This window comes from Myotis davidii, unplaced genomic scaffold, assembly GCF_000327345.1.
Source record: "Myotis davidii unplaced genomic scaffold, ASM32734v1 scaffold217, whole genome shotgun sequence".
NCBI classification, from domain to species: Eukaryota; Metazoa; Chordata; class Mammalia; order Chiroptera; family Vespertilionidae; genus Myotis; species Myotis davidii.
Genome location: NW_006290034.1, coordinates 10,478,336 through 10,491,431, shown reverse-complemented (window position 1 = coordinate 10,491,431; position 13,096 = coordinate 10,478,336). Strand labels below are relative to the sequence as shown.

The following is a 13,096-nucleotide window of genomic DNA, read 5'->3' as shown; positions in this document are numbered from 1 at the left end:
CTATGCAGCCTTGGGCAAGCTGGAAAAAATGGTTATGAGGATTGTAATGACACATGTAACATGCCTAATATGTAGTGCTCAATAAATGAAGGTTATGGGGAAAACATTAGATGTCTTGATTAGTATCTATATGAAAGTCAAATTTCCAACAAATTTTCTAATCTAAAACATGGATTCAGCTACAGCACTTATAATTGCTCAAGATAGTTTTCTACTTTGGGATCAACCTTCTCTGTAATGAATAGGATGTGAGCCTCAATTTGCCCATTCTGTATCAGACTATGAAACATATGCTACAAATTTTCTTTCAGGACCTTTACTGTACAAGCTATTTGGTCCAATCAGTTAATTTGCAATTATAGTAGTAACACCTATACACCCACTGCTCTTTGCCTTTTTGCTGAGCTGTTTGAAAAGACACCCAGGGAGGATTCGGTCAGTTTTGCTAAATACACTAACCAAAAAGCCTTAACTGTGCGGCCACCGACATTCAAGCCTTTAGTCATAAAAAACCCCAATGGGATGGGAAATTAAATTATGAGATGTTTTCTTATACAGGTATTATTAAATACTGTGGGTGCAGAGGTAATTATCCATTTGTCTTAACTTGCTTTTGCTAGACGTCCTGATAAAAGTAGAAAATATAAAAGATAAGATCCTTAAATGTGATTTTGTGGAACTGAGACCAAAAATTTTTTTTAAATATATTTTTATTGATTTCAGAGAGGAAGGGAGAGGGAAAAAGATAGAAACATCAACACTGAGAGAGAATCATTGACCGCTGCCTCCTGCACGTCCCCTATGGGGATCGAGCCCACAACGTGGGCATGTGCCCTTGACTGGAATTGAACCAGGGACCCTTCAGTCCACAGGCCAATGCTCTATCCACTGAGCCAAACCAGCTAGGGCCAAAAAATTTTTTTCTGTACAACCAAATCCCTAAATGTACTACAGAAAAATATTGGTAGAATTTTGTTTGGTATACAACCTTTCAAGAATGCATCTCATCCACTAAGTTAGTTCAAACTATAGAATTCTTCCAATTCACCAGAGCTGGACAGTTTTCAAAGCTTCTGGGTACTTACCTTTGACTTCCACTTCCTGCATGTCTGGGGTTCTTAACTGGGGGGACCATGGGCCACTGGGTTACAGCAGGCTTCAGGAGTCCTGAGAATTCCCTGACATAGTATGTGATACTTGGTATACACATACGCATGCGTTTTTTCTGGGTAAAGGCACATACCTTTCATCAGATTTTCAAAGGCTTTCCAAATAGTGTAAGAACCAGTTAGACATTTAAATGAGCAGATGTATGTACAATCTGCCAAATATTTTTAACATTTGTGAGATTTCTTAGTTTAATAAGCATCTTGGGAAGTTCAGTGTCTCAACAGCCAGAAAAGCTACTTTTAAGAGTAATTCCACATCTTTACTTCCTAGTAATTCACACAATCTTCAACCCACTGCAATTTGACTTCTGTCTCTATGATTAAGTTCCTAATTGCTAAATTCAAAATACATTTTTTGGTACTTATTTGTCCACTTGGTGGTATAGTAGAATGGAGAGAAGCGGACTCTGGAGCCCAACTGCCTAGTTCAAAGCTTAGCCCCATCACTTTCTAGCTCTCCAGCCTCGCACAAATTAACTCTCTGCCTCAGAATGGTATCCTTAGTAAAAAGTGTCTTTATTCATGTTGTGTGAACAGTACTTACTTCAAAATGTCAATGGGAGAATTCAACTAAGAAAGCATTATGTAAATATGAGTTACCATTTGGTACCTGGGATAACTCCTTTCTTGAAAATCATTTGAAACATGTCTCCTAGGTCTCATTCCAACTTGGGTGGCGCCTTGGTTTCATCTTCCTAGTTCTAGGCTTATCCCTCTCTAATGTGTCTTTCACACTATGGCCAGAATGATCATTTGAAACTACAAACCTGATGGCATCTCTTGCCCCTTTATGACAGTGGGCCAGTCTGGCTCTTCTTCCTTAAGTCCCCATTGCCCACACTTACCCTACCAGGTCCATGGAACCATACTAACTACGATCCCCAAAATGTGCCTTATTCTTTTAACTCATGACTCTGTATAAGACACTGACTCTGTCTAGAATTCGGTATCTATTCTCAATGTGGCCCCAATAACACTGCACACTAATTACACATTCTATTCTAGAAGGCTGTTTGGTTGCTGATACATTTCATCTATCAGACCTTCCCTTCCCACCACCTCTAATAAAGAGCAGAAGTAGGAGCCATATTATGACAGTCTTGTTCTTTTCTCTCCATCATAATCTTAAACCATTTTCTTATTCCTTTATTTGTCACTCCATAATCCCCCTTATTTTTTAATCCAGTGAGTTTATGTAGAAAAATAGCTAGAAGGTTATAGGGACATAAATAAACTAGATAACAACACTTCACGCTGAAGGGAACATTCTAGAAGTATTTATTTCACTGCTGACCACTTGGTTACAGCATGCAACTCTCAACAGCGAGCTGCCACACTCCACTCCTACAGAAGCACCAAATGCTATGGTGCCTCTACTTAGTTTTCAGCCTTTCACAGGCTTTTATTACCAACATCATTACCTAGGGACAAGCCCTTTGGAGACTTAAAAGCACTTATTCTCTATAAAAAGTAACTTCATATTTCATGCACAAAACTCCAATTGGCAGATGTAGGTCCAAAATGGAAAGAAAAAAATGTATTCTAGTTCTGTAAATTATCAGGAATAAGATAAGCATTTCTCCTCGCCTGTTATAAGGAAATAGAATTATTTTTCTCTATCAGGAATCAAGACAGTAGTTTTGATGAGCCCACAGTTATAAAATTGCTCACTGGTTAAAGTTCTTTCTGAAGATGTTAAGAGGTAAGAAGATGGCTCATTTTCCTGTACAATTTAAAGAAATATTTGCAGTATTCGTAGGAGTTATAGGTTATATTGTAGGCCCTTGTCACAATATTTAAAAGACCTATTCTCCCATTTAGAAAATTCAATCTCAGAAGGTAAAAGAAAATCCCCGTTATCCCTGAGCAAAAAGGGGAAACATCATAGGTACTTTTATTGTTACTAGAAGTCACTATAAATGAGTTGCCTAGCTCTAGGTCATTCTCAGAGAATTTATATAAACTTACGCAGGTGTGATGTGCCCTCAGACTTTCTCAGATAAATGTATTTAGTAGTTTGAATAGTCACTCTGCAAAACTTTAAATTTAATTAACCACACAACTGAACATTCTCCATTTTGAAATTTGAGACTGTCCTGAGAAGATGCCTATGGGACATGAAACTATTGGGCACAGAATAATTTTTTAAATATCAGCAAACTGTGACAAGAGGGAGAGCGGGGAAAACTGTAGTGGAGACAGTGAGAAAGGGGCAGGACAAAGTTATAGTTAGGAACTGGGCCTTTCTTCTCCTCAAGTCAGGGGCCTCTGGCTACATGTATGCTATCCTCACTCTTCATATAAACCAGACATTGAAAAATAAAATTAAGAATGTCCCAAACTAATTTAAGTCTTTTAAGGAATAAATGACAGAAAACATTTTAGCTTCTTAATCAAGGAGTGCTATAATAGAATTTCAAGGCATCTTAATATAATTCGTTTAACCCTAAAGCAATTGTGCAATAAGCAAAATATAAAAGGAAAATAACAAAGGTTAACTTCCTACAGGGGCCAACAGACAAGATCTTTGCTGCACAGCAATTAATCTTCACACACTGGAGTCTTATTTAAAAGGCCATCGGAAACTCAGATTACTGAAAATCACAAATGTCACCAACAAAAGGAATGTTGATCAGATAGAGTCAAAGAACTTCCCAGAGGGCTGCCTTCTCTGAAGGAATTTCAGCCTGTTGCTAGCACAGGTTGGTTTAGTTAAATCTCACTGATGGCTACGTTAAAGAATGAATGCCCCAGTCAGTGCTGTTTTAAAAGTGTAAAACACTGGGAGGGGAAAAATACCCAAAATAAAACAATCTACTGTTCCCTAACATATACAGCTTAGCACCCAGAGAAAGCCTCTGCCCCCATAAGAGACTTTCCCCATAGGGTTAAGCTTCATTAAATGAGGTGTGACCTTTCATGTCCAGGATTTGTCTTTTCTTGCAAGGTCCTTAAAGGCAGAAGTTCCACTTGGATTCTAACACACATCTCTGTGAGCTCAGCTTCCTGAAAACACACACCTGCCGGGGTCTAGGTTCTCCCTTGCCAGTGACCGGTTCACTACTTCACAGCCACCAGAATCGCACATACACTATCAACATGATGAAAAACACAGCCACAGCTGCAAGTTTGGCGTAAGTGGACCGCATGTTCAAGTACTTCGCATCTTGGCGGTATTTCTTAGACAGACTGGACAAATTGTTAGCCTTTGAATCCAATGCTGTCAAAGAAGAAGAAAGGAAAACACTAATTAGTCCATGGAAGTATTTTATCAAATGTATGAAGTCATAAAAATAACCAAAAGGAGTGGCACTATACCAAACAACCACGATGCTTAAATGATCATTTTTATTTTAAGGCTAAGGTTACCTGTACTGATTAATTCATGATCCTAAAGCACTGAAAAATCTACAATGCATTTTAAAATGATCAGACCAAATTATGTTCAATTCTTGAGGCTGCATAGGGAAGTGGTTAGGAGCGCAGGCTCTGGCCTCTGACTCTTTAGTCAAATTTCAGATGCATCAGCCATGTAACTCCGCCTCAATAAAGCCCCGGTTTCATCATCTATGTATTGGGGATAACAGAAACTATATCATAGGCTTATAGGTACACACAAATGCCTGTAAAGTGAGCACAATGCCTGCATACGGTAAACATCTGAGAAATGTTAGCCAACATTAAGCATCTCCATAATCTTTCAATGGTCTAAACTATATTCCCTCATATTTTGAAAAATAATAATCCATGTAAACTAACACTCAGATAACCAGGAAATCCAATGAACCAGCCATTGAGTATTAAGCTACATCTCAATGATGAATGCTGCCAAATGTCTAAGATTCTCCATATTGTAGAGACTATTATAGGTGCTAGAAAACCACCAATATCTACTACACTAAGCTTTTTAGAATATTTTGCAACATTTCTGTTCCCTACAAGTAAACGAAATTTGTAATGTCATTATCTTCTTATAATTGTTAACTGAGCAATTAAAGAAATAGCCAGATAGACAAAAGCTAGACTGGACTAAAATATATGGCATATTTTAATAATAAAAACAAACTCTCAATTTGACATAAATGAATTCTGATCAAACTTTTTACTTCTTTAAGTTTCTGAAGAACTATTTTGCAATCTGAATGTTTGTTCTTCCTCAGAGAATGCTTCTGGAATATTTGGAGTTGCCTAATAGAGACTGGTTTTGATTGAGAAATGTGGCATTACTTAATAGCACAGGCATGACAGCTACTTCTAAATTAGCTTGTCCTGTAAGAAAAACACCTAGTCATGTAAAAAAAAGAAGTTACAGGATGAGAAATAACCATGACAATGCTGCAAGGAATCTTTCTAGCGTCTACTAGAGTGCACAACTCATTGGACAGAGGTTTTTGACTACTGTGTTTATTTTGCTATATTCCCAGTAACTAGGACAGAGTCTGGCATATATAGTCATGCGCAATAAGTAAATATTTGCTAAATGAATCTAAGCTGCTGAGACTAACTGGACAGAGGAACAAGTATTAGGTCATATGAAATAAGTAATAGTTAAGTGAATTCCTCTGCATCAGAACATTTAGAAGCACATGATGTCATTAAGACAAAGCTAGTGCTTGGAGAAGTCGTTTAGCCAATATGAGAAGACACCATGTGAAGTGCTAGAGGATACAATGATGGCCAAAACATGTTTTTTGATCCCTATATTTTTGAAATTTACAGTGACACCTTTGAATGAAAAGACAAACCTATGACTTAAGAGAAATGGGTATATGTAGGCAGTAAAAAAGGTCATAATTTGGTCTTGCTGAAAGAACTCACAGGAACTATTATTGGGTCTTAAATGCAAAGTAGACTAGCTACACAATGTTAAAAATTAGAAAAGAAGACATAAAAGATGGATTTTTATTATGAATAAGTTTAAAGAGAAAGAAAACATTATATGAGGTAGGCTTATTTTTTCATTGTCCTTCAAATATGCTCCATTCAGAAATGGTTTTTCTTCCTCTTAAAATACCACTCTGCACTCTATCCGGATGTATCAAATTTCAAGAATCCTTCCTGCTCAGTTCACATTTATCTACTTCCTTCTACATTTTTATAGCTCTCATTGTCTATATGTCTATTTAAAACTATCACACAATGAAAATGGACAACTCCGTGGGCCAACAAAAAAGCAGTGTGGCTTTTAGGAAGCTACTCAACCTTTCTGAGTCTCTGCTTCTTTATCTGTAAAACTGGTTGACACCACCCACTTCACCTGGGATTGCCCTAAAGAATAAATAAAATATATGTAGTCCCCCTACCATCTTGTCTAGCACAAAGTGTTCCATTGATGTTTGTTTCTTATACCATCTATAAAATTCTGACAATGTTTCTTATTTTCCCAATCAGATGAAGTTACTTCTTTTTCAATCAGCATCTCAGCTTTGTAACAGCCAGCAAAGCAGTAGGAGAGAATTCTTTACATTTCTGATGAACTCACCAATATATGTATTTTGGATTTTTTAAAAAGTTCCTGTGGTCTACTTTATCACAAGTAGAAACTGTAAGTCTGTTATGATAAGAATATACACAGACTCACTTAAAATTACAGTGTGAAGCTATATGCTTGGTCAACTGCTTCCTAGTAACATAAAGGTTAAAATTTGCAATATATGGTAACAAAATCTATTCATGAATATGTAGAAAGGTTAAATTCAAGAAATATTCTTAAGACATCTACTTGTGATCATTACTATGAGAAACATAAAAGAAATATATGAAATAGACATAAAACATAAGCACTACCTTTAAAGAGTACATGTCCACATTAAACACTTAGGTAACATTTAAATACTTAAGCAACATTTAAACATTAAATATAAATATATATTTAGTATTAATAAATATATGAAGTATAAATATATTTATTAATACCAACATATATATTTCAGGAAATTTTCATAAATAAGTACATACACACATATACACAAACACCATATGGTGTTGGTTAAGCACCATATGTAGCTAAGTGCTTTAAAGAATTTAATGTGATATGGACTGTAAGAATCAGAAAAGGCTTATTTATTTAAATATGTTTGTATTGATTTTAGAGGAAGAGAGGAAGTGAGAGGGGAAAACATTGATGAGAGGCTGCCTCTGACATGCCCCCTACTGGGGATAGAGCCTGCGGCCTGACCAGGAATTTAACCAACAACCTCTTGCTTCATGGGCTGACATGTAACCAACTGAGCCACACTGGCCAGGGCAGCAAAGGCTTCTTCATAGGGTAGTTCCTATCTAGATTTAAAGAACAGGTCCAGGATGACCTGACAGAGTCAGAATGTTTGTAACTAGGGAGAAGGAGAGGCGTTTGTAATCTCCTTACCTCCCCGTAGAGAGGACACAATGCTTTTGCACATTACAAGTACACAATAATAATGACTGAATGAATTAAAAGTAAGTTGAGACCAGACTAAATCTCATCTTACAGTCAGAGTTTTTAAAGTTTTCAGCAGAGGATTATATAACATTTGATCGGGCAGCAGTAAAATCTCCCCAGGTGGCTACTCAGGAAACCACAGCAATTGACAATTTCCTCTCATTCTTCTTTTCATTTCTGCTCATTTATGTAAGTGTTTCTGTAAATATTTACGTGACTTTGTAAATATCTTGGAAACAGTAATTGCTTCTGATATGGAATGAGACCCTTATTGTTTCAACTCAACAAATCTAATCATGCTAACAAAAAAATATTATAGTGGAAGCTTTAGTGTCACCTGTTCCTGAAAAATGAAGTCTTAACAGTGCTCCATAGACTCGGACAGCATGAAAGTTACACTAAGATAAGCTATCCTTGCCTCTGGAATGAGAACCATCTCTTCATAAGACTTATGACTTTTAGCTACTACCTGAGAGCGCTTCTCCTCGTTGTAACACTTCTTCGATATTGGCCACCATGAGCCTCTGCACGTCTTGCAGTTCAGTGTTGATGGAGCCTAGGTTTCTCCGAGCACGACTGTCAGTGTATAGCTTCTTGGTTTTCTGAATGTAGGTCTCTAGAATGATGGAGAAAAATGACCATAAATGACTTCTTTCATGTCCATCAAAATACTGAAATAGGGTTTAGGGCAGTGATGGCGAACCTATGAACGTGTGTCAGAGGTGACACGTGAACTCATTTTTTTGGTTGATTTTTCTTTGTTAAATGGCATTTAAATATATAAAATAAATATCAAAAATATAAATCTTTGTTTTACTATGGTTGCAAAGATCAAAAAATTTCTATATGTGACACGGCACAAGAGTTAAGTTAGGGTTTTTCAAAATGCTGACACACCGAGCTCAAAAGGTTCGCCATCACTGGTTTAGGGAGTTCTGAGTTTAGTGCTGGATTGCTACTATCCATGTTTATCCAAGCTATTGAATGAGTATCAAAAGGGGAGTTTTGATTTCTTCATTTGTAAAATGTAAAGATATAATTAGGTGACTATGCAGGAGAAATGTCCTTTGCACACCTTCAAAGTGCAAATTAGAAGTAGCTACTTTCAGGATCCTTAGAGAAATTAAGACTCACTACAGTAAGCCTTTCCTGAAAGCAGGCATTTCCCAATTGTATTATGAGAGTCTTACGGTTTCATTACTTAACACGACACATTCCCTAAAAAAAAAAAGGCTGGCAACAATCTAGCATTTCTACAGCCTAACATGGCAAAAGAGTGATAAAGTATTTTCTTTAACATTCATCCCAATTTCACTCTGTTCGTAAACTTCGGGTAAAGCAGACATGTATTAGGGAATTTCCCAAATAACACTATAAAACTGCAGCTTCATTTGTATTTAGGCCATGTCTATATTTCTTAGAACCATAGAAGAATGACTTATTATTAAAGATTAAGATATTTGTGCTGGATACCTCTCATTTGCCTCTTCTGCACCCTGCTTTTGCCTTGGGAAGTTGACCTACGTGGACTACTTGCCCTATAGCTTTGAGCCAAAGAGGGAGCCCCAAGAGTAGGAAAGAAGAGCAAACAGTGACATCAGGGTATTTAATCCTTTAGCTCCTCCCTGAAAAGTCACCTTGGGCTGGCAATGTCCCTCCACCAACTTACACTGGAGCTGGCCTCCTCTATGAATTTTCTCCTTCCCCAATCCAGAAACTGCTTCTTTTTCTCATTCCTTTGGGCCTGGGGATGGTAACAATTACTGTGTTATGCGCCCAGTACCTTGCAGTACACCTATAACCCGTTCATGTCTCTGTCTATAGTCCTTTAACCTAACTTGAGTGTACCAATTATTTCCTGTGTGACCTTGACAACAGCAGTCTTATTTTTTTTCTTGGTTTACTAGACTGCTATTGTCTACAAACGTAAAATTAAAAAACACTTACATTACAGCAATCAGCTCTTGGAGAGTTATAAAAGTATTTTGCTAAACTTTATTTATTTCTAAAAAACAAGTTGACGTCCTTATCTAGAAAACTTGAAACACTTCAGAAATATAGAGATAGTAAAAACCACTTTCTTTTTTTTAACTAAAAATGTCAGCAGTGAAGGCTGACCATAGGTATGCCTTCTTACTTTTTCTACTTGCTGTACTAGGACATTTCCTTTGATCTACTACCATCAGATACTTTAACGAGGCTGAGCAATGCTGAGTCTATAATTCTTATACAAATATCAACACCCATACTCACTACTTCAGCATGTAGTAAATATTATCCCCCAATGCCATCTATCTTCTGGTACTTTTCTTTAAAATTAGAGAATCTTATTTTTCTAAAAGAAACAAAACACCCAAAATCTTGCTGATTTCCAAATTCTGACCTCCATAAAATGAGCCTTACTGTGAGTGTGTGTGTATGTGTCTGCTTGGGAAAAGAACTTAGCTATTATATACCAACTAGAGGCCCGGTGCATGAAATCCATGCACTGGGGGGGGGGGGGGGGGGGGAGGGTTGTTCCTCAGCCCAGCCTGCATCCTCTCCAATCTTGGACCCCTCGGGGATGTCCGACTGCCAGTTTAGGCCTGATCCCACAGAGACTGAACCTAAACCGGCAGTCAGACATCCCTTTCACAAGCCGGGACTGCTGGCTCCTAACCACTTGCCTGCCTGCCTGCCTGATTGCCCCTAACCACTTCTGCCTGCCAGTCCAATCACCCCCTAACCGCTCCCCTGCCAGCCTGATTGACACCTAACAGCTCCCCTGCTGGCCTGATCACCCCAACTGCCCTCCCCTGCCAGCCATCTTATGACAACATGGAGGTGGCCATCTTGTGACTCGAGAGCATGAGGGTCAATTTGCATATTACCTCTTTATTATATAGGATTAGGTAGACTTGACCTTAATGAAGAATCAAATCAAATAACCAAAAAGGGCAAAGGGCAACAAGTTCTATGGGGAAAAGATCAAAAGACTAGCAAAAATTACTTATAAGAAGAAAGGCCCATTCATTTAAAAGGACAAAAAGAGATGGAATAAAAGAGGCAGAATCCAAAACTTCAGTAAAATTATATGAAAATCGTCAGCATAACAAATAGCTTTTCCATATTCTTTGCTCCCTTGATAGAAAGGTGAGGAACAAAAACTTACCAAATTCAATAAAGCAATAGGGTCTAGACACAGTGGGCACCTTCTTTCCATACTGTTCATCAAACTCTGAGTGTAAATCTTCTAGGAAGGCAAAAGCCAACTTCTTAGGGAAGTTAGCTTCACTCAAAACCAAGTAACACACTCCTTGTTCAATAATGTAGCTGGAGAGAGACAAAAAAGAAAAAAATTGTTTGTACAGTAACAATTTTCTGACAATCTGAAGCAGACTCGCAGTGCCATATAAGCTTTTCAAAGATATTTTAACCTAAGCCGTGGGAGGCTAACTAAATCAGAAAGCCAATTTCAAACAATAAATCCTCGGAATCAGAAAGCAAACATCTTTCCGTTATTAGAAGTATATTCCAAAAGGAGCACTTGGACGTGTTTAGTATAACTGTCTATTCACTATATAATTCTTCAACTAAAATATCCTAATACCTAAGGCTTTTTCTTGATATCTTGGAGTTGTGACTCCATCCGTCCTTTGATTATGTATGGTAAACTAGTATACACAGTTTTAAACTCCTTCCAGCTGTAAGAAAAAAGTGAAACTAAAAAATGTCATGGATACTTAAAAGTTGAAATTTAACATTATTTACAGACAATAATGACCTCAGAACTAACAATATCCCCTGGTATCAAGGTAGGAGGACTCCGTATCAACTGGAAACTGCCCAGCAACAGAGCTGGCTTCCTCTTGTGAGAGTGAGCTCCCCACATTCTGGAAGGGGCTATACTGAGATGAGCTACTAAGCCCGGACAAGCAGCACAAGGAAACTGAGTCAGGTAGTTAAACAAGCAGTTTATAGCCATCTAGTAAAACGTATAATCTTATTGCCCCTAAACCAAAGACACTTAAGAGTAAATGGTTTGCACGTCTCCTCCCCAACCAGAGGTAAATAGCCTAAATCACCCTAATCGGGGAGACAGATAGAAATCCAATTAATGCCATTTGTCCCAACCATACCCAAGGACAGATGAAGTTAAGGAAATAAATCTTATTTTGGCACCAGCATAAAACTGATGAATATTCTACTGAGATTCTCTCATAAACCCCCAGCCTTTAAAACATTCAAAGTCCCAGGGCATGCTCTCCCTCCCAGGAGCACCTGGGTGCCTCTCCCAGCCCTCTCTACTTCCCCCACAGGCATGTATCTCCTAAACTCTAAGAAACCCCACAAGACTTGCAACCAGGGAGCAATAGGCAGCAACCCCCTCACTCCGTCCCCCTTTTCTCTGACTTATTAGTGAGCCAAAGCAGCCCATCTAGGCTCACTTCCCCACCTAGTCCCTCTCCTGTTGCTTCTTCTATCCTAGGCCCTTCCTTGTTTCACTGTCCCCAGCTTTAATAACTGTCCTCTGAAAATCACCTGGGCTCGAGGTGTGAAATCTTTCCTGCATGAAGTCCAGAGCCCACACACTACCAGCCTGCCCCTAGGCAGACCCGCTCAGGGCCAGGTCCCCTTTCTGGTAACGTGATTACATGTCTGAGACATTCTTGGAAAGAGGTTAGGCTACTCAGTGGTTTTCAAATGTATTTTGGCCATTGTAGTCTTTATTTCAGCAAAAACTACATTCAGAAGACCAGTGTGTATAGAAAATAAAATATGTTCTTTAGTTTAAGGAGGCATCTATGGGTCCCCCACCCCTCCCCTGCCCTACTCCTAAGGCATCCTAGGACTCCACAGAGTAGTGTTTCTAGTCTATTATATGGTCACTCAGGCCCTTTAAAATAATGTTGATGATGGTAATAATACTGCTATCCTATCTTTTGTTGTTTTTTTCCTAACCTATAGTAGAAATAAAGGTATTATATAATTAAGTGCTTTTAACCTTTTGATGTTAAAAATTAGATTTATAGGAAATGTTTTATATACTACACAAATTAATACCTTATGAAGCTTAATGCCACTACTTATTAACCAATAGGCCAGGGTTTTTTGTTTTGTTTTTGTATACTTATTTGCTTGTTTTTGATGACTGGAGGTTTTTGTTTTTTTTCTTTTAAGTTAAATACACAAGGCTGCTCCCAGATACCTTAGTATTCGAGTTCCTAAAATAGCAACATTACTTGCCTAATCCTTTTTTCTTTTCCTCTGATTCTCTTATCCTCTCTTTTCTTTAATCCTTCCTATTTTATCACCTTCAAACTTGACATGTATTAAACATTTAATACCAATTATTTGTATATCATTTGAAATCCAATAAAGTACCTTTTATCCCTCTCTCAGCTGTTTGCATTATCTATAATCAAGGACTGAGATGCTCTTGAAGTGTCTTATAATTCTCTTTTTTCCTAAGTAATAAGTAACACTTCTAACTATTCTCTATGTGCCAGGCAAGATGTTAAGAGAT

The 13,096-nt window shown here is 37.8% G+C and overlaps 1 protein-coding gene across 2 annotated transcripts in view; it reads right to left on the bottom strand.

Moving 5' to 3' along the window:
• Nucleotides 1–1,344: 1,344 nt before the first annotated feature.
• The window catches only part of SEC22B (SEC22 homolog B, vesicle trafficking protein), a 20,292-nt gene continuing 8,540 nt past the window's right edge, over nucleotides 1,345–13,096 (bottom strand). For both annotated transcript variants that reach the window (XM_006763077.2, XM_006763078.2), the window contains exons 3-5: nucleotides 10,742–10,902; nucleotides 8,060–8,206; nucleotides 1,345–4,389 (exon numbers count right to left, since the gene is read on the bottom strand). In XM_006763077.2, the coding sequence (XP_006763140.1) occupies nucleotides 4,235–4,389; nucleotides 8,060–8,206; nucleotides 10,742–10,902 (463 nt within the window). In that variant the 3' untranslated portion in view covers nucleotides 1,345–4,234. The remainder of the gene's footprint in view (nucleotides 4,390–8,059; nucleotides 8,207–10,741; nucleotides 10,903–13,096) is intronic.